At 53.6% G+C, this 20935-nt stretch overlaps 9 protein-coding genes across 9 annotated transcripts; 3 read left to right on the top strand and 6 right to left on the bottom strand.

Annotated features, from left to right (window-relative positions):
• Positions 1-71: 71 nt before the first annotated feature.
• Positions 72-1525, bottom strand: IAQ61_010483 (uncharacterized protein; the record flags this gene model as incomplete). The annotated part of the gene is made up of 2 exons (XM_003841816.2): positions 72-1371; positions 1449-1525. The coding sequence occupies 2 exons, from the start codon at positions 1523-1525 to the stop codon at positions 72-74; spliced, it is 1377 nt and encodes a 458-aa protein (XP_003841864.2).
• Positions 1526-4256: 2731 nt separating this feature from the next.
• Positions 4257-4463, bottom strand: IAQ61_010484 (uncharacterized protein; the record flags this gene model as incomplete). Its single annotated transcript, XM_066098800.1, has 1 exon — positions 4257-4463. The coding sequence occupies one exon, from the start codon at positions 4461-4463 to the stop codon at positions 4257-4259; it is 207 nt and encodes a 68-aa protein (XP_065951345.1).
• Positions 4464-5918: 1455 nt separating this feature from the next.
• IAQ61_010485 (uncharacterized protein) lies at positions 5919-7070 on the bottom strand (the record flags this gene model as incomplete). The annotated part of the gene is made up of 1 exon (XM_003841818.1): positions 5919-7070. The coding sequence occupies one exon, from the start codon at positions 7068-7070 to the stop codon at positions 5919-5921; it is 1152 nt and encodes a 383-aa protein (XP_003841866.1).
• Positions 7071-8103: 1033 nt separating this feature from the next.
• On the bottom strand, positions 8104-10697 carry IAQ61_010486 (uncharacterized protein; the record flags this gene model as incomplete). The annotated part of the gene is made up of 5 exons (XM_066098801.1): positions 8104-8612; positions 8661-8881; positions 8942-9371; positions 9419-9598; positions 9650-10697. 5 exons carry the CDS (start codon positions 10695-10697, stop codon positions 8104-8106), a joined length of 2388 nt encoding a protein of 795 aa, XP_065951346.1.
• Positions 10698-11492: 795 nt separating this feature from the next.
• On the top strand, positions 11493-12196 carry IAQ61_010487 (uncharacterized protein; the record flags this gene model as incomplete). The annotated part of the gene is made up of 3 exons (XM_003841820.1): positions 11493-11734; positions 11788-12048; positions 12109-12196. The coding sequence occupies 3 exons, from the start codon at positions 11493-11495 to the stop codon at positions 12194-12196; spliced, it is 591 nt and encodes a 196-aa protein (XP_003841868.1).
• Positions 12197-12407: 211 nt separating this feature from the next.
• Positions 12408-13801, bottom strand: IAQ61_010488 (uncharacterized protein; the record flags this gene model as incomplete). The annotated part of the gene is made up of 2 exons (XM_003841821.2): positions 12408-13655; positions 13712-13801. The coding sequence occupies 2 exons, from the start codon at positions 13799-13801 to the stop codon at positions 12408-12410; spliced, it is 1338 nt and encodes a 445-aa protein (XP_003841869.2).
• A 264-nt stretch (positions 13802-14065) lies between these two features.
• IAQ61_010489 (uncharacterized protein) lies at positions 14066-17463 on the top strand (the record flags this gene model as incomplete). The annotated part of the gene is made up of 11 exons (XM_003841823.2): positions 14066-14101; positions 14156-14201; positions 14253-14283; positions 14337-14376; positions 14428-14524; positions 14574-14906; positions 14955-15081; positions 15171-15212; positions 15263-15347; positions 15398-15443; positions 15491-17463. The coding sequence occupies 11 exons, from the start codon at positions 14066-14068 to the stop codon at positions 17461-17463; spliced, it is 2856 nt and encodes a 951-aa protein (XP_003841871.1).
• A 326-nt stretch (positions 17464-17789) lies between these two features.
• IAQ61_010490 (mitochondrial 54S ribosomal protein mL49) lies at positions 17790-18405 on the bottom strand (the record flags this gene model as incomplete). The annotated part of the gene is made up of 2 exons (XM_003841824.1): positions 17790-18223; positions 18294-18405. The coding sequence occupies 2 exons, from the start codon at positions 18403-18405 to the stop codon at positions 17790-17792; spliced, it is 546 nt and encodes a 181-aa protein (XP_003841872.1).
• A 250-nt stretch (positions 18406-18655) lies between these two features.
• INT6 (eukaryotic translation initiation factor 3 subunit E) lies at positions 18656-20607 on the top strand. Its single transcript, XM_003841825.2, has 3 exons — positions 18656-19246; positions 19322-19917; positions 19973-20607. The coding sequence occupies exons 1-3, from the start codon at positions 18740-18742 to the stop codon at positions 20184-20186; spliced, it is 1317 nt and encodes a 438-aa protein (XP_003841873.1). The 5' UTR covers positions 18656-18739; the 3' UTR covers positions 20187-20607.
• The last annotated feature ends 328 nt before the right edge of the window (positions 20608-20935 follow it).

Below are 20935 nucleotides of genomic sequence, written 5' to 3' on the forward strand. Positions count from 1 at the left end.
TAAGAAAAGACGACGTCGAAGATTTTAGGACCAAAAGCGCTTGCGCCTGAAAACTGGGGACCAGTACGCTTTCAACACTTGTCCCAGTCGACAAAGTTGTTGCCATCGAGTTGGTCGGTACCAGCATGGTCATCCCCATTGTAGCTGCTGTCGCCAGTTGTGAAATCGAAAAAGGCATTATAATCGCCATTACCGGGTGTGAGGAAAGAATCGGTGTTGTAAAAACCCGCCGAGATGGAAGTCAAATCAGACGGAACTGTGTCGGCCTCATTCTCAAGCTTGAGGCTTAGGTCGGGAGAGAGAGTCTGGGCGGATCCTGCAGGCTGCTCCAAATTGGCCATTGAAGATGCGATACGGGTTTTGGGGTTAGGATTGTATGTGTAGGTAGGAGCAAAGGGCTGGGGAAGGCTGTCGCTGCCAGACATGAAAAGAGCGGTGCGAGGATCATCGGGGTCCATGGCTGAACCAATAAACTGTTGAGTCTCTGGTGGCATGGACATGGTCAAAGGATTTGAATTCAGCACCTGAGAGCTGTAAGGATAGTTGACTGGACTGAATGTCATCGAATTTGGCGTGCCAGCCTCAGTTGACGCGAGTGGAGACTGATGGACAGAACCGTCATTGGACGATGCAACCTGGGGTGATGCCGACAATTGGTGCAAAACAGGCGATTGCGACTGTGATAGCGCAAGCTGCTGGGGCTTCACATCGACTGGAGTGTTCGCCTGCTGTTGGAATGCGTGAGGTGGCAGCGACATCCTACGGGTTGTCTCTCCTTGTGGAGTAGTAGCAGCACTATTGACTTGGGGACTAACAGCTTCGAAGTTGGCCGTAGTCGGCATTTGAATCGAAAGCGAACGTTGATGGGAGTGGGTGCGCTGCGGAATGTAGTAGGGAGACTGTCGGAATCCTTGCGGTGCGCCAGGACTGGAGGGAAAGTGCTGCGTCTGTTGAATTCCTTGTGGATTCGATGGGTTAAACATCTGCTGGGGCGGCAGCATGGATGGATTGAGCCAGTTGTTCGCTTGAGCCTGGGGCATGGGGCCGGCACTTGGACCAGCAGCTTGCTGGTAGGGCGGAGTTTGGTACTGCGACATGAACATGTTCCTTACGCCATGCTGAGTGGCAATGTAATCGTGCAGCTTCTTGTTAAACATGACCGAAGTCGTGTGCAAGTGGGCATTGAGTCGCTGATACTGGGTAGGCAAATCATCGTCCTCTTCCTCGTACATTTCTTCGTTGATGACATCCTGCTCCGTTACGCGTAAGCCACGACCAGTGCGTCGCTTATGAATCTCCGATGCTCGACGCGCCGACTCAATGCGGGCTTCAAGACTGCGGTCACTGCGGCGCGAGGCGGCAATGTAAGCTCTGTGGAACCCAAACCCATCAGCCAACCGGGTCATGAGAAGGAAGAAGAGAACAAGCGCAAAAGGGGGAGCACGAACCGTTCTTGATTCTCTTCATGGGTACGCTCAGTCTTGACGGGCTTGTTGAGCTGGAACTGGCGACGTTCGGCGGGCATGGTGGAAGCGAGAGGGTTGGGGCAACACGTTCCTCAGCTGTATGGTGCGTCCGTGGGTGTTGGGTGGGCGACGGTGTGGGGTGGGGTAACTCCCTGATAGCTGATAGGCGGTATGCGATGTGGGTGCGTAAGCTTCTTCTCACGGACACAGAACGATATGTCGTCTAGCAACGACTTCGACTGCGGGGAAAATGGGAGGGAGAGATGGGTATGGAAAGAAGGGAAGATTGGGGAGGATGGAAGGAAAGGCGGGCGGGCACAGCACAAGTACTAAGGAACGGCTGAGGGGAAAAGTGGCGACTGTGCACGCAGATGCGAGATGTCAAGGGCGGCGGAACAGAGCCTAGAGATGGGCCGAGAGTCTTGACGGAGCTAATGAGGGTGGAGGCATAGCGCGATCATGGCAGGGGGAGGGCGGCCAGGGCCCAGCATCGGGCTAGGAAGATGCAGATGGCTAGATACGCGACCGGGTGACGTGAGGAACAGGCGAAGGGGGCGTCCGATGCAGAGTGAGATGGATGCCAGATGCGGTGCACGGAACGGAGGACAAGGCCGGGCTGATTCAGTGGCGCCGCGGGCAGAGAAGAAGGAGGAGAAGAAGAAGAAGAAGAAGAAGAAGAAGAAGAAAAGATGGGGTTGGTTGATGAGTAATCAAAGAAGAACTGGGTTGCAGGGTACTTTGTAGTGAGAGTAGAGGGGAATAGTGCTTGGGCGGGAAAGTCGGGCATCGAGCCTGTGAGGGGGTGAAGAAAGTACATTAGTGATGGGAGGAAGTGGGAGAGATGGGAGACGGGGAGGAGAGAGAGGACAGTTTTGGAAGTTGGTTTGCTGTGAGTTGTGGCTTTTCTTGTGCTTGCTGGTAGGTAGGGTAGGTGGTAGAGTAGGGTTGGGTAGATTGGGTAGTCGGGACTCTATCTCGATCGCATGCTCGCATCAAACGTGGTCGCGGCAACCAACTCCATTCGCGGGTGTGGGCGATGATGGGAAGGGGGGTCGGGATGGACGGGGGGGAATGGACAGGACAAGGACAGGACAAGGACAAGGACAGGACAAGGACAAGGACAGGACAAGGACAAGGACAAGGACAGGACAGGACAGGGTGGGATGTGTGTGGAGGATGAGAAGTGGGCTTTTAGTTGACCTCGGCAGCTGCTTGATCGGGCTAGCCCCAGCGCTACTCGATGGGCTCAGATCCATGGCGGCCCCCTCAGTCTAGTAGGTACGGTGGAGGTACTACGACATCCTACTGCTAGGAGTACTACAGTGTCTGACTGTTTTTTCGTCGTGGGCCAGCAAGCATGGCCTTGGACCTACCTTGGCTCGGACACGGGGAGCGCTAAGATCTCGTGGCACACTGTTCCCTCGATTAACGAGACATGTGGTACTAGGTCGGCTGCCCATGTACGAAAACCGAACGGCAGTGGAACCCACTTGGGTCGAGCGAACAGCATTGGCAATGGCATGGCAAAGGGACAACGTTACATACAGGCTTGGTGACTCAAGCTGAGGGAGCGTGTAGAGTAGAGTACCGTACTCTGTTCTCACTGTTCTGCGCCAGCCGGTGGATACGGTACCTAGGCCTCTTCCGCAGACTCAGGCAACCAATGACTGGCTATTGGATGGGCGCTATACGGTGCACTGCTGCTATACAGGTGATGCTTTTACTCTAGAGTACCTATCCTATGTACTCTACTCGAGGGCTACTCACCAGGTACCCATCCTACCTACCCTATCATCACTTTATCCGGCCAACAGGACCAAAGCACATGCATGCACGTCGCAACCCTTGACACTACTAGAGTATAGATGAATTGACTGTGACGGGCCATTGTGCAGCAAGTGTGCCATGCTGGCCGATCTGTCCACGGCAACGGGACTTCACTTGGGCAGGACAGGGAAGCCCATGAACGGCCATGGACGTCTCAGATACGCGAGCTTTTCCTTTTGGCCTAGCGCCGATTCCATCGAAGCGCTTCTGCTGCCCTCCCCATCGACCCGCTCTCCCCCAAGCTCTTGTCCTCTGCCTCGCCTGAAATTGGCACCAGCCTCTCATTCTACACTACTCTAGGCAGAGAAGATCAGTAGGCAGAGCATGGTAAGCAGGAGTCCCACTCGCCGACCAGAACGTGGGCTCTCCAGTGCAATTGTTTATCACTAGGTAGGTAGGTAGGTAGGTAGGCAATTGAGCCTACACTGCCAACTACAACCATCGACCATGACGATGCCCAACCATCGAATCCACAGCGAACCGGCAACAACGCTGGCCAGTTGGCCGACGGCTCGCAGGCATGGAAGCTGGAAGCTGGTTGCGTGCACAGCGTATAGCTCCCTTGTCTTGCGCTGGATGGATACGGCCACGGGAATTTCATCTCACAGCCCGGTCGCGCCAACTGAGGATTTGTCACCGACACCCTTTTTTCGTGTTGCGCTGCTAGCGTCCACCGACGTCACACAGACACACTGCTCCCTCTCCCCATCTGGCCCATGTCATGTACTCCTTAGTGTAAAGTACCATTGTACTCTATTTCACTGTGCGCCTACCATCTCACTCCCCCCCTTCTAGAGTAGTACTCTACTCTACCCTCCGTTCGCCGGCTGCTGCGCCCCACCGTCCAAGGGCTACCGCTTTTCATCCCAGATCGCCGGGCCCGTTCACTGGTCGGCTTGTCAGTCCTTCAATCCTTCACTCTTGTACTAGAGTAGAGTAGGTCTCGTTCTTAGACCAATCCATTCACGTCAGCCTGATGCTTTCTTCTCCACCCGCACACGACTCGGCTCTTGGACCCTCCGGCAACGTTAGCACAACCCTGTACCACAAAACCATCTCCAGTCTTGTTCCCGTGCCGCCACTCATGGCGACTCTGCTCAAAGCGTTCGGAGCAATGCAAATACCCTCCATCCGCCAGCTCATCCAAACACTTGGTCCACCTACCGACATGAGCGGCTTGCGTCACACTTGCTCAAAGCCTAATCTGCTCATGCAATCCAGCAAGCCTTGGGGCTTTTGTCAGGGTCCACTCTGCCTGCACTCACTTACCTAGCATCGCTACACCACGCTTTGTACCACCTGCCGTGGATTCGACGCCAGTTCAGATTGGCTGCAACACCCCGACCCATGTGGCAGGCTAGAGTACAGTAGATGGGAGCATGCAGATGATTCTGGGCATTGTAAGGTGCATCATCTTGCTTCACTGGTGAGATCGCGATCAAGGCTGAGGCAAGGTTAGGTACCTCGCACAGTCTCACCATCGCCTATGACTCGAGGCTCTCGAGTTCTTTTCGTTTGCATTCTACCACCGTAACGTGTGGAGTGTAATGGAGTGTGGAGGAAGACACCCACCTCCCTATGCATGCCCATGCTCATCCCCTTCGCTTACTCCACACCGAATAGAGTACTTGTTCCAGCATCCACTGTAATACCACACGTCGTACACGATCCGCCTTGATCCAATACCTACTACACACTCCACTCCACTGTAATACCACACGTCGTACACGATCCGCCTTGATCCAATACCTACTACACACTCCACTCCACTGTAATACCACACGTCGTACACGATCCGCCTTGATCCAATACCTACTTACTACACACTCGACTCCACACCTCCCACACACACCCTTTGAGCCTCCCGCAGCCCCCCCTCCACCCACACCGTGCAACTCCACCTCAACACCTCCCACACACCCCATACACCCGCCCACCCCAACCCCAGCAAACGCCCCCCGAACAAACTTGTCCCCATAACCCTGTCCTGTCCAACATCCCACCCCCACCAAGACCCCCGATTCGCTCAGCTTACCCCATGTGGACACCTGGCCCAACAAAGCCCCAGTCCCCCACGGCTTTTGCATTTTGAAAGATTCCCATGGGTCCTGTTTTGGGCTTATTCGTACTCTAGTTTTTTTGGGGGGATTTGTTTTTGTTTTTCAGGAATGCATGGGTTGTGCGCGTGGGTGATTGATTTATCGTGGGATGGTGAGGAGGAGGAGGAGGAGGAGGAGGAGGAGGAGGAGGATGCGACACTCGGCCTTTGGGGGTGGGCGGGGATACGTCTCCGTGCCAATTACCTTGGATGGGTTCTCGTGCGAGTATCCAAATTGACTGATGCAGTGGTTTGTGAAAGTAGCCGACGCTTAGACGGGGCTTGGGTTATACGGGAGGAGGATTGGGAATGCGGGAGAAGTGACTGGGGTTGATGTCGGGGAGGAGGTGTGAGGCTGCGAGAATGTGTAGGTAGGTGTGTAGGTAATAGATGTAGTACTTGGTCAGTCAGTCATACTTGTAAGTAGTCATTCGTGTATTGTACATGAAATCATTTCCTATCCTAGCGTTACCATATGCATACCATATGCTAGCCATTCCCCGTCTTGCACAGCACAAGCATAACCACTACACGCTCGCCTTGCCTGGGATACCCTTCCAGCCTGCCAACATGCCTCTCAACTCGGCCTCCTCCTTGCCCAGAACAGGGAAGCCCCGATCTATACACGCCCTTTCGACCTCTTCTTTATTCAAAGCAGGCCAGCCCCCATCCCGAGCAATCAACCCATCATCCGTCCTCAGGTACTGCATTTTCCGGTCCACACCAAGCGCAAGCACCCACTGCGGCGGCCCAAACACCCAATCCCAAACCCTCGCGTGGCAATCAAACAGCGCCGACATGCGCTCCCATTTGATGGACGCTTCCCGCGCCATAGTCATGTGCTTTCCAGAAGAAAGCAGACGCTGATACTTGAGCTCCACGACCCGGAGCCTCTGCTCCCTACGCTTCTCAATCGCCTTGCGAGTCCGCAACACCTGCTGCGGAATCCGACACGCCTCTGGAACCAGCGGGGTCATGTAAATCACCAAGACGGGCAACCACTCGCCCAGGAAGAATAACAGCACGCCAAACGCAGGCAGCCGCAGTCGATCCCGTCCACTGCGTCGCAGGACCTGCCACTCGGCGCGCGACAATACCTTCGTGCTCGGTTCGTTGGCGTGCTGTTTGGCCGCTTCCGCGACTTTTTTGCGCAGTGTTTTGGCATACCGTAGCGTTTGGCGCACATGGGAGACGCCGGTCTTGTAAAAGGAGAGGTAGGCGCGGGCGACGCTGTAGTAGTATTTGAATGTGCCTTGGTCTGGCTTGCGCGCGGGGACGTCGATGGGTGGGGCGTAGGTGAAGTCTGGGGGGTTGACACGCTCCTTTGCCTCCTGAAAGGCTATGCTTGTGGTTCTCCAGGGTCGGACATTTGCGGCGTTGGGTTTCGGTGTATGTGATTTCGAGGGGGTAGAACGATTTGTAGAGGATGGTGAAGGAGTACGCGCATCCGGTTTGCGTTTCTGCGATGATGCTGTCTTTGTGGAGGCATGGCGGTACGTTGTGGCATTGAGCGAGTTATACGCCTGACATGTGCGCCGCGAAGTATCGTGCCATTTATGGCAGCTCAGTGCGGAAGCGAGAGCTCTCGAGTGCATGTTCCTTAGACGCTGATGCTTTGTAAATAGAGCAATTGGCCGCCCGCGCGAGACCCATGTCGATATTATGGGCCGTGGCTTCATTGCTGTGTATGCGGAGAGCGTCCACAGGCGCGTTCAGAGGAAGAAGTGGATTTCTCAAACGCATTGAGATTTGGTGACGTTGCGATTCGCGCGCGCGAGTGAGAGACGGACCGAAGATAATCCTTGTTAGTATTACACGCGGTGCCTCGTGAACACGCTAGGCCTTTTCTGAGCACCATGCTACTTCACATGTCCGTCGAAGCCCGTCAAATCAGGCACATATTGTAGTCAACTTGTAGTCACCAATGTCTAAGCGCGGGTGTTTTGATCTAAAAATGGGGGTTATGTAGCCTTTTGTTAATCCCTATCTAATACTCTGCTCCTGGAAAAATCAGTTCTTATCTTACTCAATGCATGGATACCAAGACACAATGACGCTGCTTCGAGATACACAAATTGCTCATAACACGCTGATAGTATATCGGAGAAACGCCAATCACATGCAAGACCCAAAATGAGTGTTTTACACCCGGTAACGCCTTGCCAAAACATATAGTGGAACAAAAGCGAAAGCCAAGGTGCTGGTCGATCACACAGGGCCAGGCAGGTCGAACGTCCGTCTGAAAATCGAAAAGCAACGTGAACGTTCTGTGTTCATACCTTGGTAATCACACACTAGAAAGGAAGTGTTGGTATGTAATGGGGCCGTAAGAAAATGTCGTCAGCCGATGATCAAGTGGCAACGTCGATACATGTTCCATGTGGTGAACGGCGGACGGAGAGCGGTAGAAAGTGCTGGTTAATTTGAAATTGGAAGCTATATGCGGGTTCGTGTAGCATGATTTGGCGGGGACTACATTTGTGATCCTGGCTTGGCTAGAATGGCAGGGAGCAGCATGTCTGGCCATCCTTGGGGGATGCAAGCTTAGTGCTCGAGGCCGGTGTTGATCTTACAATGCCACGTACAATCGTGCTGAAGAGGTCATGATGATGAGGATCTGGATGTTCGCGGATCAGTTCGCAGAGTTCGAACATGGCAATCAGAGCCAACGCCCGTGCTCCAGGTTAGTGGGTATAGTAACAGGAGAAGACATCAGCGCTGATATTGTGCGAGTTGAGCCATGATCTCACTCATGTCAGTACCACTTGGCTGGGCAGGTGTCTGTACGGGCGGGGCACTCTGTTGTCCCTGAGTTGCAAATAAGGAAGCCAGGGCTGGGAATTGGGTACCCAAATGTGCCAGTTGTGGTTGGGTATGGCCGCTAAATCCAGGAGTTTGAGCCGGACTAGGTACTTGGGCAAGCAGACGAGCAAGGTCAGCATTGAAGCCGGGGTTAGGCGCCGGTTGTGAGTTCTGGGAAACATTATTGCCAGACATGGCGCCTAGTAATTGGGACAGACTGGCACCATCGAGTGAAGCGATCAAGTTCGAGATATTGGGTTGGCTAGTCGGACCTGGAGGGAAGTTTGGGGGAGGCTGAGTGAAAGGTAGGCCTTGGTTGAAACCAAAAGAGGGTGTAGGCGGCTGTACTGGTTGGGACTGGCTCTGTTTGGCATTATTCACGAGTAGACCGGCAGTTGTCGGGTCTAGATCAGCGTATTCTAAATTTGTTAGGGCATGATTGCAGCAGTGACACTGGCTGTACGTACCATTGAACTGAACATTATTAGCACCGCTACGTCGGTCGAATATTTGAACGCTGAGCTTGCCCTTGGCAAGACCAGTAGTGTCGAGTCTCACAATGGCCAGCACACCCTCCAAGATCTGCCTACGAACTACGGCCGGCTCTGGAAATCGGCCACTCATGATCAAAACATTGCTTCGAAGGTTTTGTGAGCGGAATGTGTCTTCCACGTAGCGGATAAAATCGCTAAAACGAGTCAGTGTAGCTCGAGCGAAAAGGGAGCGAGCATTCTGCGATCATGCTTACCGTGGGAGTCCCTCATTCAGCACAAGAATCTGAATATCGGGAACTTCATGGGGGAGTCTCCTACGTAGGTCCAGACCATCCTCGGTATAATCCCGCCGTGGAGATGGACTCCTGTGCCTGCGAGGCGGCGTTCTTGACCTGCTGCGATACCGTGCATCAAATCTGTCGCGGCTCCTATCCCGTGATCTTATACCTCGAGGACCACCACGTGGCGAGGGCGATCGCAATGGCCTATAGTCGTCTCGTTCGCGAAAACGGCGGTCTCGATCTCGAGGAGACATCGAGTTTACATTTCCGCCGTATCGCCCCTCTCTAGGAGTCTGGCCTGTCCCACCCCTGGAATAATCGGGCGAGCGAGACCGTCGTCGAGGTAGCGCAGCCTGGGATTCTGCCTTCTTCGTGTTCCGTTGCGGCTTCGAAATCTCAAGGTCTGGTGGTGTGAGTTGATTTTACTGAACAATCACGGTTTCCACTTACGCATCTTCCTACCACGTACTGCTTGGCCCTGCTCTGCGTCTAATGCTCTACGACATGACTCGGCATCCAGGAACTGCACAAATCCGTATGCTTGCTTTATTGATATCTGCGCGAGCCTGCCGTGTCTGTAGAACCGATGGAAAATGTCTCGTTTGGTGACCTTTTCGGTGGGTAGATTGCCTGAGCATTCAAAGTTAGTCATGTCTCCATCTCACTGGTAGCAGAGCTCACCAATGAAGAGCCGTGAGCCCATGGGGAATTGATCCCACTGTCCTTCCGTCACAAATTTCCTCTCCTGATCCAAAAATTCCTCGTATTTTCGATTTACCTCGGGAGGCCATCTAATGTCCTCGTCGTCGGGCGTCTCACTCCGCTGGGCAGGCTGGCGTTGAGCGTGGCCTGGTGTTGTGGGACCTGTTCCGCTTGATGTCGGTGCAGTCGAGTACTCTTGTCTCTGCATGTTTAGCGACTGCACTTGCGCGCTGTTGCGCGTCTGTGCAGCACTCGTCTGCTGGCTATGCGGATGATACGATCTTATGTCATCGGTCGGGTTATAGTTGGGATGCGTGACAGGTTGCTCTTGCGTAGGAGGCCGCGGTGGGAGATTGGTAGGTGGTGGCAGAGGTGGCGCATTGGGTGGCGCCTGGGTGGATTGGGCAGACATTTGAGGAACAGCAAATTGACCCGAAGACGCATGATTCGAAGCAGGCGTCAGCGAATCCAACAAGGCTTGCACGTCAACACTGGTGCCGGCTTGCGCCTGAGTCTGGTAGTAAGCGCCATAGGCAGACTGGGTTGGAGCTTGCGGGGCGTAGGCATTGTCATTGGAGTATGGGTACGCGGTATGAGTTCCTTGACCAGAAGTCGCGTGCGCTTGGTGCTGCGAGGTGTAATTCTGGTATGAAGAGACATCATGCGCCTGCGTGCCTAGGCTGCCTGTACCATTGAACGCCGCTGACTGAGCATCGCCCGCAGACACACCCGATCCTACACCTTGCGCTTCTAGACTGTTCACATTGGACGCGCTGGAGTGATGGGCGTAGTGAGGCGTTGAGGTGGGCGTGCTCTGTGACTGTGACTGTGATTGTGACTGAGGCGGGTATTGGGCGGGAGTGGGGGCGCCGTTGCTATATGATGATGGCTCATTGAATTTCGGGTCCATCTGCTCTACAAGAATGGGAATATTGGCAGGCGAGGGGACGTTCTGCGGACGCGGCGACGCGGGCGACAGCGACTGGTGTCTTATGAACTCAGCTGTTTCTGGAGGACTGGATGTCATATATGCGGAAGCCAGGCGCAACGCCAATACACGGTGAGGGCTTGATGAAGGGAAGAAATCAACTCAAAGGCATCTACAGAACGCACCGTCGCGACTAGGGCGAACAGCTGCTGTGCTATAGGTAGGATAGGGTGATGATGAAGGTGATGAAGGTGATGAAGGTGATGGTGATGGTGATGTTGATGATGATGGTGGTGGTGGTGGTGGTGGTGGTGCGTGTTGGTGTTGGTAGTGGTGGTGGTGGTGGTGATGGTGGTGATGGTGGTGGTGCGTACTGACGTGAATCTGGAAGTGGGGCTAAAGAGCTAGATAGGACAAGCTGATGGGTTAAAGTAGAGTCGCAGTTGCCTCTCTGGTCAGGCGAGGAAGGCACCCTGGGAGGAGGGGGGAGGGGGAAGGACAGAGGGTACAATGGCAAAGTTTGCGGGCTTGGGCGCGCCTACAAGGAGGTGGCGAGGGAGATTGGGAGAGATTCTAAGAATGAAAGGGAGAGGGAGAGGGAGAGAGAGAGAGAGAGAGAGAGAGAGAGAGAGCAGATAGAGGAGGAGGAGGTGGTGGTGGAGAAAGTGAGGTCAGGCCGATGCAGCGGTCGCTGTTGGGAAGACGTTGGGGGAGTTTGAACGGTGATGCACAGGCCCGCTCCGAGAAAAGGCTGATCGCCTTTCGTTGGCGTTCTCGAACCTTGGTACCTTAGCACACGTGATGCGTCCTAGTCACTCCCACCAACGAAATGCAGTCTCACTGGCCATGACTTCATCTTGACACACTATCTACTACTACTATATCACCGCTGGCATGCAGGCCATCCGTTGTCGCACCGCCTTTCCAGCCCCAGCCCTCAATCTGGTCCTCATCACGAGGACCACGCCCGCCGTGCAACGCTGTCTGGTCTCAACCCAAAGCAGTGCCAGCGAGGAAGAGCTCAAGGCCGCTCGAGCCTGGCTCGCAAAACTGCATGCCGAGTCAATTCCCCTCAAAAGCATTGGCGAATTAAGTTTCAGCAGGTCATCGGGTCCTGGCGGTCAGAACGTGAACAAGTACGAGCAAGTTGTGCAAGTCAACGGCGCGCTTTGCTAAGCATGCTACAAAGAGTCAATTCTAAAGCTACTCTGAAGGTACCCCTGGACGCGCTGCTGCAGCATGTCCCCACTGCCATTCATGGCGAGCTCAAGCGGTCCCGCTATGTGGCTGTGCGCTCCAATTCCATGATAGTCCAGGCCGACGACAGTCGAAAACAGAACGACAACGCCCAGAGCTGCTACAAACGCCTCTATGAAGCCGTCGTGGAAGCGGGCAAGCATGCTGTGCCAGCGGAAACCTCTGCGGACCAGGCGCGGCGCGTCAAAGACCTGTACGCTGTGGATTTATGCCTTGACTCCCCGACGACCTGACCGAGCTGACACCATCCTAGCCAGAAAAATGAGAATGAGCGCCGCTTGAAGAGCAAGAAGCAGCAGAGCGCCAAGAAGAGCTCGAGACGAGGCCGAGGTGATGATTAAGACCATGGTTGCCATCTTTCACCTCTCGCAACACCACAGTGTTGCGACCCGCCCATACATACAAGACATGTGGCTCACACTGATCGCAAGATACGATGGTTAAGTGAAAGCACCTTTTGTGCCAACAGCGGTGAGGCCTGGCCGGTCCGATAAGAGATATCGGGATATCCATTCGCGGGGGACTGCCTGATAACTAGACCCGTCTGGCCCTTCACGTTTCCAAGGCGGAATACAGCTTCTGCAGCTCATCATTCGCAGGCCATTGCTTAATACTCAAACAAATCAACCTCTCAGCTTCTGCTCTTCTTCCCTCTTGCTGCAAACCCTTGGCGAGGCTTGTGACCCTGTCACCAGAGCCTCCGACGTCCTCGAGCGCTCGTACATATTTTCGAAGTGTCACACGGATGGCCCGCTCCAGAGCTGGATCCACATCCGCAGACAACCGATTACTGTACGATAACAATCGGCGAACTGCGATTTCCGAGAGTCGGAGAGCATCATTTGGGTTTTCCTGAATGGCAGAGCTTATCAGGTCGAGCGCGTCGCCCAGTGCTGCAGGAAACTCGGGCTTGGCAGGATTGCAGCCGAATAGCTGCATGTAAAATCTGCAGATGGCAGTCTCTACAGCTTGTGACGAGTTTTGCTCGAGATAGTCAAGAATGTGCTCCAAAATGCGTGGTATGCACGATAATTGTTCAAACTCGGCAAACATGCCAAAGAAGTTTTCGGCGACTTTGGGCTTGCCCTGAAATTGTTTCATGGCGGAGTCGAAGATGGCAAGCGGAATGGCGCCTGTTAGAATGGGTGCCGAAGCTAGGTTCTGCAGCGCCACCTCATCTACACCATCTTGCTTTAAGCTCGGGTTCACGTCCTCTGCCGTGATTTGTGGAAGCGCAATCAGGTCCTCGTCCTCATCTTTCCCAGTCTGTTGTTCTGCGCGGTCGACATCTAAGCCCAAAATCTTCCTCCGACCTGCAATCTTTCCAATGTAAATCGTCTCTAATTTTGCGTACTCAAGCCACAAGACTTCAGAATTCTTGCAAAAGCGCAAACCGCGTTGCATGTAGCTTCGCGCATTGGTCATGTCCGCCTGGGTGTCCATGAAATAATTCGCAGCGAGGATCCATATGTCGGGCTTGGTAGGATGCAGTCGTGCTACCGAGGTGAAGATGTCGCTCATTCTCTTGTACGCCTTGTCTTTGCGCGCAAAGTCGATGTATTGCATCCACAGCGACAAATCCCCTGAGAACTTGCGTGTCGCACGGTTGTAGAGGAAGTAAATGCCACGCTGCCCATAGCCCTTGAAGCGTATTCCCAACCGCTTGACCCTCTTCCGTTGGAGAGCGTAGACATTCTTCTCGAATTCTATATATCGCATGTAGTCAGAGGGGTGTGAGCCGCGCGCATTGATTATGTGTTCAAAGTCTGAGCGCTTCGATGCTATAGAGCGGATTTCTTCCTAAAGCCAGTTAGATTCAGTTGAGCGTTGGGTGATTTCGAGGAATCCCAGCTTGCCCTTGTAAAGATCTTCTTGCGCTCAAGCTCGTTCAGCTCCGTCGCCGACTGCTCGAGGTAGAAACGCGCCTTGTCACTTGCGCCAGCCATGCTTGTCGGGATGCAGCGTATAAAGAAGCAGCAACCGTGGGAAAAAAGTCCACGGGCGGTCGAGAAAACTGCTCGCGTAAACTTACTCCCGTTTGGTAGCGGCTTGGCCTACGACGCGAACCCTGACCTCGGCCGTCTTCAGGAGACGACAACGCGTGTCTGTCCAGCCAAACGGCCGAAACCCCAATTCACCACCCTCTTTCGTTTTCTCTTCTCTTTGGGGAGGAGTGATTCTTTTGGACGCTCTTCCAGTTCGATCTCATCATGGTTAAAGACAAGGATGGCGACACGGTCGCAACAGTGAGCAGACCTGTCTGGCACGCCCGAACGCTCCGCATGCTTACAGTTTGGTAGTTTAATGGGAAATGGGTATCCTACGCACATACCGTCATGGCATACTGTACGTTGCTTTCCATCTGTACTTCAGATTTGTCAACTGATCAATCTCCAGGTGCATTCGTTGGAGCCTTGATTGTGGGAATGTATGGAATTGCGCCCAAGACCACCACTTTGTGCCATGATTGACCACCCACAGAAAGCTGCACTACCACAAAATTGTACAAAATGAACACTATGTCAGTAGCCAAGCAGACCATATGCTTCAGACATACTAATGACTATGGCAGGGCTATCCTGACGAATGGTTCCCGTCTGTATCTGCGACAATAGGCGACAAGTACCCAGAACGCTCAGTGTTCATGCTGTTTATAGCGCTCACCTCGGGTACAACCTCTACACGAAAAATCCAACCCCGAAACTGAGCATTGTATAGGTCCTCGCTTCGCATTGGTCGGCCTATGGTACATCCTGACCCGCCGACCGAACTCTTCGCTTCCCAAATTCATCGCCGGTGTTGGCATCTTCCGAACATTGACCTGTGGAGGGTGGACATACGTGACATCGACCGATGATCATGACTGGCACGACATCTTCATGATCTCATACCTTGTGGCGACACTCCCGTGGACTCTGGGCTGCCTTGCTTTGAGCCCAAAGAACCCAACTGCGCTGAAGTTCCGCAAAGTGTTTGCAGGTTCCTTCTTTGCTACCCTAGTGCCATTGATCTACTTCTTCATTCAACACAAGGTACATCGCGTTGCTGGAGGTAGGCTCTACATGCAAAGATTGATCTGCCTGGACTAACATGCCAAAGCTTATACCACCTATGCATTCTTTGAGTGGGCACTGGTTCTGCTCGACGTCGCATTCGATGCTGTAACCATGATCGAGTTTGAACATCTCGAAGTGGTAATAAAAGATGTCCGAGGTGTATCTCGTGTGTACGTCCCACGACTCCCAAAATAGATAGACACCATCTACGAATGAAAATGGTTTACATGAGCACGTTCTGATCTATTGCGACTTGTAGTGCTGGTAACAAGACAACTGTCGATGCTGTCTTGGAGAAGCAGTTAGTATGCCCGTATCTCATCTCACCTACAATCGCTCACATGCATGCAGGAAAGACAGCCAAATTGGAGCTACTTTTTCTGGCAATTTCTCCTGGGTTGGCCTCATCCATGCCGCAGCAGACGTCTACAATGGAGTAAGTATTGTTATCATGTATCAACAAGAGCTTCAAGTAACACGTATTAGTTCGTTTTCTGGTCCATGTTGACTTCTCTTGGTGTCTGCGTTTGGTGTATGTACATCCAAGCCTATTGAGCATATAGTGCTGACTAATCCTAGACTTCCCATTATGGCACATGGGCATCTCAGGCTATGAGGCTCTGGTTATGTGTACCGTTTCCCCGTTCTTTCTCGGCATTAAACCGCTTCGTTACATCGTCGTCCGCTACGTCTGGGTTTTCCATCTGCTCTCCCTGTCGGGTCTTCTGGCTTTCCTGGCTAAAACACCAGTCAACCGTCTTTTCGCGGTCGGCTTTGGTCTCTCCATGGCATGCATTGCCTGGACGGCGACTTTATTTGCAGAGCGATCACAGCCTCACCGTCTTGAGGCACGCATCACGGCCTTTTCCTTGGGTCTGCTTGCTTCTAGTGTTGCCAAGTTTGCTTTCTGGACGAACAACCCAATATGGCCCATTATGCACGAGGAAAATGGTGGGTGGAACAAGACTGGTTTAGCTGTCGCCTTGCTTGCGATGCTCATTTCGACAACGAAGACTGCAAGCTCGGGAGCAGATATCCCTGCGCAGGGACCGACCAAAGGATCATCTGTCTTCGCTAGCTTCGGTATCGCCGGTCTATTCTTCGCTATGCATTCATTACTCTCCGACTCGAGCACCATGATCTCCTGGGTCTGGGAGGGCTATCCGGTTCGCGGCCCCCAGGCGGTTCCCCACGGTACTTGGACTTTGCTCGCCATGGGTGTTGGTCTCATCATCGGCCTCTTCGCACCCAGTTTCTCACGTTCGTGGGCGTTCTATGGAATTGGCTCGATCGGCGCTGCTGTTGTGACAACCTCGAGCCACTGGACGGGCTTCTACGGCGGACTTGTACTAGCTGTATACACCATGGCTGTTGCTCCCGTACTCATTGGCCATGCAGCCCGTCATTCTCCCGCTCGTACTTTCGGTCTTGGCTTCCTAGTCTACAACTTCATGGTCCTCTTTCACGTCTGGGTTGTCGCCTACGCCTTTGTCCCCGGAGGTCCACTCGTCCGCGAGCACACCGACTGGGTAATGACAAGCATGATGCTCCAAATTGGCGCAGGAATCTTCAGCGTCTCAGCTCAGCCTCCGGCTACCAAGTCGTACAAGGGCAAAGCCGTCATCACGGCCGCCGCCAGTCGCCAGCGCTCCTACTACCTCTACATTCTCGGTGCTCTGGAACTTGTTGGCATCGCTATTGCATACCTTCGTTTCCCGTCTTACAACTACACGCCCTACCACCCAGAAACCAAATCCATCACCGCAGGCATCTGGACCATCCACTTCTCCCTCGACAACGACATGTGGTCCTCGGAATACCGTATGCGCGACCTGATCAAGGAGATGGAAGTCGACGTCATCGGCCTGCTGGAAAGCGATCTACAGCGCATCATCATGGGCAATCGCGACACGACACAATTCCTCGCCGAAGACCTAGGCATGTACGTTGATTTCGGCCCCGGCCCGAACAAACACACATGGGGCTCTGCACTTCTCTCCAAATTCCCCATTGTCAACTCAACACACCACCTACTGCCTTCTCCCGTGGGTGAACTGGCCCCGGCCATCGAAGCCACTATCGATGCCTACGGGGAAATGGTAGACATTTTCGTCTTCCACTCTGGTCAAGAAGAAGACCCGGAGGACAGAAGACTGCAAAGCGAATATCTCGCCGCTCGTATGAAAGCCACGCCCCGCCCCGCCATCCTCCTCTCCTACCTCGTCATCAAGCCCGGCGAGGGCAACTACAACACGTATGTTGGTGAGAAGAGCGGGATGAAGGACATTGATCCCACGGATTGGGACCGCTGGTGCGAATACATTTTGTACAAGGGTTTGAAGCGCACGGGGTATGCGAGGGTGAGTAGGCATACGATTACGGATACGGAGTTGCAGGTGGGCAAGTTTGTGGTCGGGGAGCCGGAGAATGGGGCGGAGATGGTGGAGGAGGCGAAGGTGCCAGAGGGATTGAGGTTTCCGGCCATGTTTAAGGGAGAGGGGGTTAGGGGGCATCAGTATCATGTTTTCAATGAGCCGAGGTATTATGCGTGAGGGACGGGGAGTGTGAGAGATGGGGAAAGGGAAGGCAAGGAAAGGGAAAGGAAGGGAAGAGGAGTAGGAGATTGTGTGTAGGGGGATTTCAGTTTTGAAAAGGATTGAGGGAATGGCTAAATGGGTGTATACATCTGTACAGATAGAAAAAGTGAAACTCTGTGCTTAACATACGCCGATCTCATGATGTATCTTCTTTTGTTTCAAGGTCCAAATGCCCATCTCTCCTATACATCTATAATACAGCGAGCCAGTATGCCACAACCTAGCCCCGCAGTCTCCATTCCCTCCCAGCAGCGCAAACCGCCCACTCCCTCACCCCCAGCCTACATACCGCGCTCCGTCAAAAACTGCTCAATCTTCTCCTTATGATGGCCCTTGACAATCACGTGCTGCGTCAGCGCATTAATCCCAACCTCGTCGCTGTCCAACGCCTTTCCCAGCTCCTCCTTCAACGCCCTTATGTCCCCTGTTATTCTGCGCACGGTGGTCAGGCGCAGGTTGCCTCCGCGCTTCGAGTCGGTGTATACGGGGAGGTTTTTGGATTTGGAGCGCGAGACGTGCCATTTGGGGGGCGAGGTTGGTGTTGGGGAGGGTGCTTGGGCGCTGTCGGATTCGGTGAGGGCTTCTGCTGTGGCGAGGTCGGCTGCGCGCTGGGTCTGTTTTTGTGTTGTTGAGGGGTGGGTGGAAGTGGTGTTTGGTCGGCTGGGGGGAGGTGGGTTCTTGGATGGTGGTGGTGGTGTTTGATGTGATTTCGATTCTGTGGGGGGTTGGTTAGGGTTGTATTCGCTTTTTAATGGGGTTCTTTTGGTGGTTGGGTGACGTCGTACTCTCAGTGTACTTGGGCGTTGCGGTGGAGAAGCGGAGTTGGTGCTGGCATGCGACTGTTCGTGGTGCTGCGATTGTGCGCAAGAGTTGCGCAAAAGGGTGAATACGAGGCATGTTGGGTGGAGAGTTGGTATGTTGGCTGCTGAGAACAGACGGCACAGTGACAATTACAGGGCTTTCGCAGTGGGAAGCTTGGTTCAGCAGCATACAGTGAATCAAACATTCTTTACGGGTTGGTTAGTTAGCGTTGCAGGGGTGCTCGCTACCGCACAGCGACACGGGCCATTTTTCTTCCAGGGCCGCGAACCCCACCACCACCACCACCACCACCGCCCGCCGACATTTCCAAATTCGCGCCCGCCCACCCTTCACCCTCCACCCTCTACCCTCTCCTCCGCCAACCCCCCACCCCCCGGCGACAAGACGACAAGGACAGCCACCGCCCACCATGGCAGCCGACTCCGCCTCGACCAACGGCGCCAGCATTGCTGAGCAGTACAGCCTCCTGCCCAAGCTCATGCCCTACCTCGACCGCCATCTCGTCTACCCGCTCCTCAACTTCTCCAGCGATGAAGAGGCAGAACAGACAATCGAGCAGAAGAAGCTGCTGCTCCAACTGCTCAAGCCCACGAACATGACCGATTTCGTCGGCCAACTGCACCAGGAAGTCGAAGGTCTCGACGACATGCCCGAAGAGTACAAGCAGAAACGCGACCAGGTCCTACAGCGTCGCGACCAGTTGGAGGAGCAGACGAGCAAGATCAGCGCCCTTTTGGACGACGAGAATGTCGTCACCAACCTGAGGAGTGACAAAGTCCAGAACTTGGCCTACCTCAAGGAGAGCCACGGAGTCGACATGGACATGGTCAACCAGCTATACGAGTTTGGCCAATTTCAGTACAGCTGCGGTGTCTACCCACACGCTGCCGAGTTGCTCTACCGGTTCAGGGTTCTGGTATGACTCCCCCTCCCCTCGGCTACTGGCTACTATCCTCATGTACATGTACACTGTGCTGACTGTGAATGCAAGACCACCGACGGCGACAAAGAACGCGAAGCCACGTGGGGCAAGCTCGCATGCGAGATCCTCTCCGTCAACTGGGACTCGGCGATTGAGGAGATCAACAAGATCAAGGAAATCATCGACACACGCCTCTTCAACAACCCCCTCGCACAACTCCAGCACCGCACATGGCTGATCCACTGGTCGCTCTTCCCCCTGTTCAACCACGAGACCTCGCGCGAGACCCTCACCGACATGTTCTTCTCTCCCGCATACATCAACACCATCCAGACCAACTGCCCGTGGATCCTGCGCTACCTCGCCGCTGCCGTCATCACCGGTCGCAACAAGGGTAGGAACTCAAACCAGTACCAGAAACAGCTCAAGGACCTGGTCAGGATTGTCAGGCAAGAGGGCTACGAGTACAATGACCCCGTCACCGACTTTATCAAGGCGCTGTACATCGACTTTGACTTTGAGGAGGCACAGAAGAAGCTCGGTGAGACAGAGGAGATTTTGAAGAATGACTTCTTCCTCCTGGGAGCAGCGGATCAGTTCATCGATGCGGCGAGACATCTCATCTCTGAGAGCTACTGCAAGATTCACCAGAGAATTGACATCAAGTAAGATGGCGCCTTTTGCTTTGATGATGAAGAGCGATTGCTAACAACTACATAGGGACCTTTCCACACGCCTCGGTCTCTCACAAGATGAGGGTGAGAAGTGGATCGTCAATCTCATCCGCGACACCCGCGTAGACGCAAAGATTGACTACCAAGCCGGCACAGTTGTCATGAACCACCCTCCACAATCTGTCTACCAGCAAGTCATTGAGCGGACCAAGGGCGGCTTCTTCAGGACCCAGGTCCTCAGTGCGGCAGTAGCGAAATGAGCGTGGCCAGAAACTCAGTCATGATCTGTCCTTTTGTTTTTCTGCATCAGGGGGGCTAGCCGCTTCTGGGGAGGGTTTGTGAAAAAGTCAAGGTGATCGGTTCTACGGGGTCGAGGAGGAGGCGGCCGTTGATTTGATGTGATGTTACGAGAGTGGGTGAACTCTGTAAAAAGCAGACAAGGAATCTCAGAGATTCTGGCTGAAGCTGTTTTGCGAGAAAATGATGCGTGTATGTATGCGTGCATGCATGCATTGGACTCGGGCGTCTTTAACTTTACGCATGCTCGGCAACTTTTTAGTTTTTGTATCATTGAACAGGGGCCATGTGAGCACTGGGCACTGGACACTGGACACTGATTAGACCGGGAAAGATGAGTAACTAGTAAATTACCCTTTGAATGGAGATATGAAATATTGTTCATTTTGATGCATTGATGCAAGACGTGACGGTGCTGTCTTGTGCTGAAAACCAAAACTGGGGGGGGGGGGGTTTAGGGCGAATGATTGGTTTTGGTATGGGTATGTTACAAGGAGGACGAGGACGAGGTAAGCATAGCATAACTATTACTACAGACTACATAGGTAAGACCTGGTTAGGATAGACGCTAGACTCTATTGAGTAATACCACTAGGTACGGTAAGACTGCACTGCATGCCCGTTTCCAAGGTTCCTGTATGATACAACGCCAACGCCGTACACAAACGGAACCCTGGGATGACTGATATGGGGTTGTGCAATTAACTTAACA

This window comes from Plenodomus lingam (assembly GCF_022343315.1).
Source record: "Plenodomus lingam strain CAN1 chromosome Unknown contig_8, whole genome shotgun sequence".
NCBI classification, from domain to species: Eukaryota; Fungi; Ascomycota; class Dothideomycetes; order Pleosporales; family Leptosphaeriaceae; genus Plenodomus; species Plenodomus lingam.

Bases quoted from the DNA above. Each gene is read 5' to 3' on its own strand.
- INT6 (XM_003841825.2), top strand. From the start codon at position 18,740: ATGGCAGCCGACTCCGCCTCGACCAACGGCGCCAGCATTGCTGAGCAG. The intron at 19,247-19,321 runs GTATGACTCCCC...TGTGAATGCAAG, and splicing joins TCTACCGGTTCAGGGTTCTG to ACCACCGACGGCGACAAAGA. The intron at 19,918-19,972 runs GTAAGATGGCGC...ACAACTACATAG, and splicing joins CACCAGAGAATTGACATCAA to GGACCTTTCCACACGCCTCG.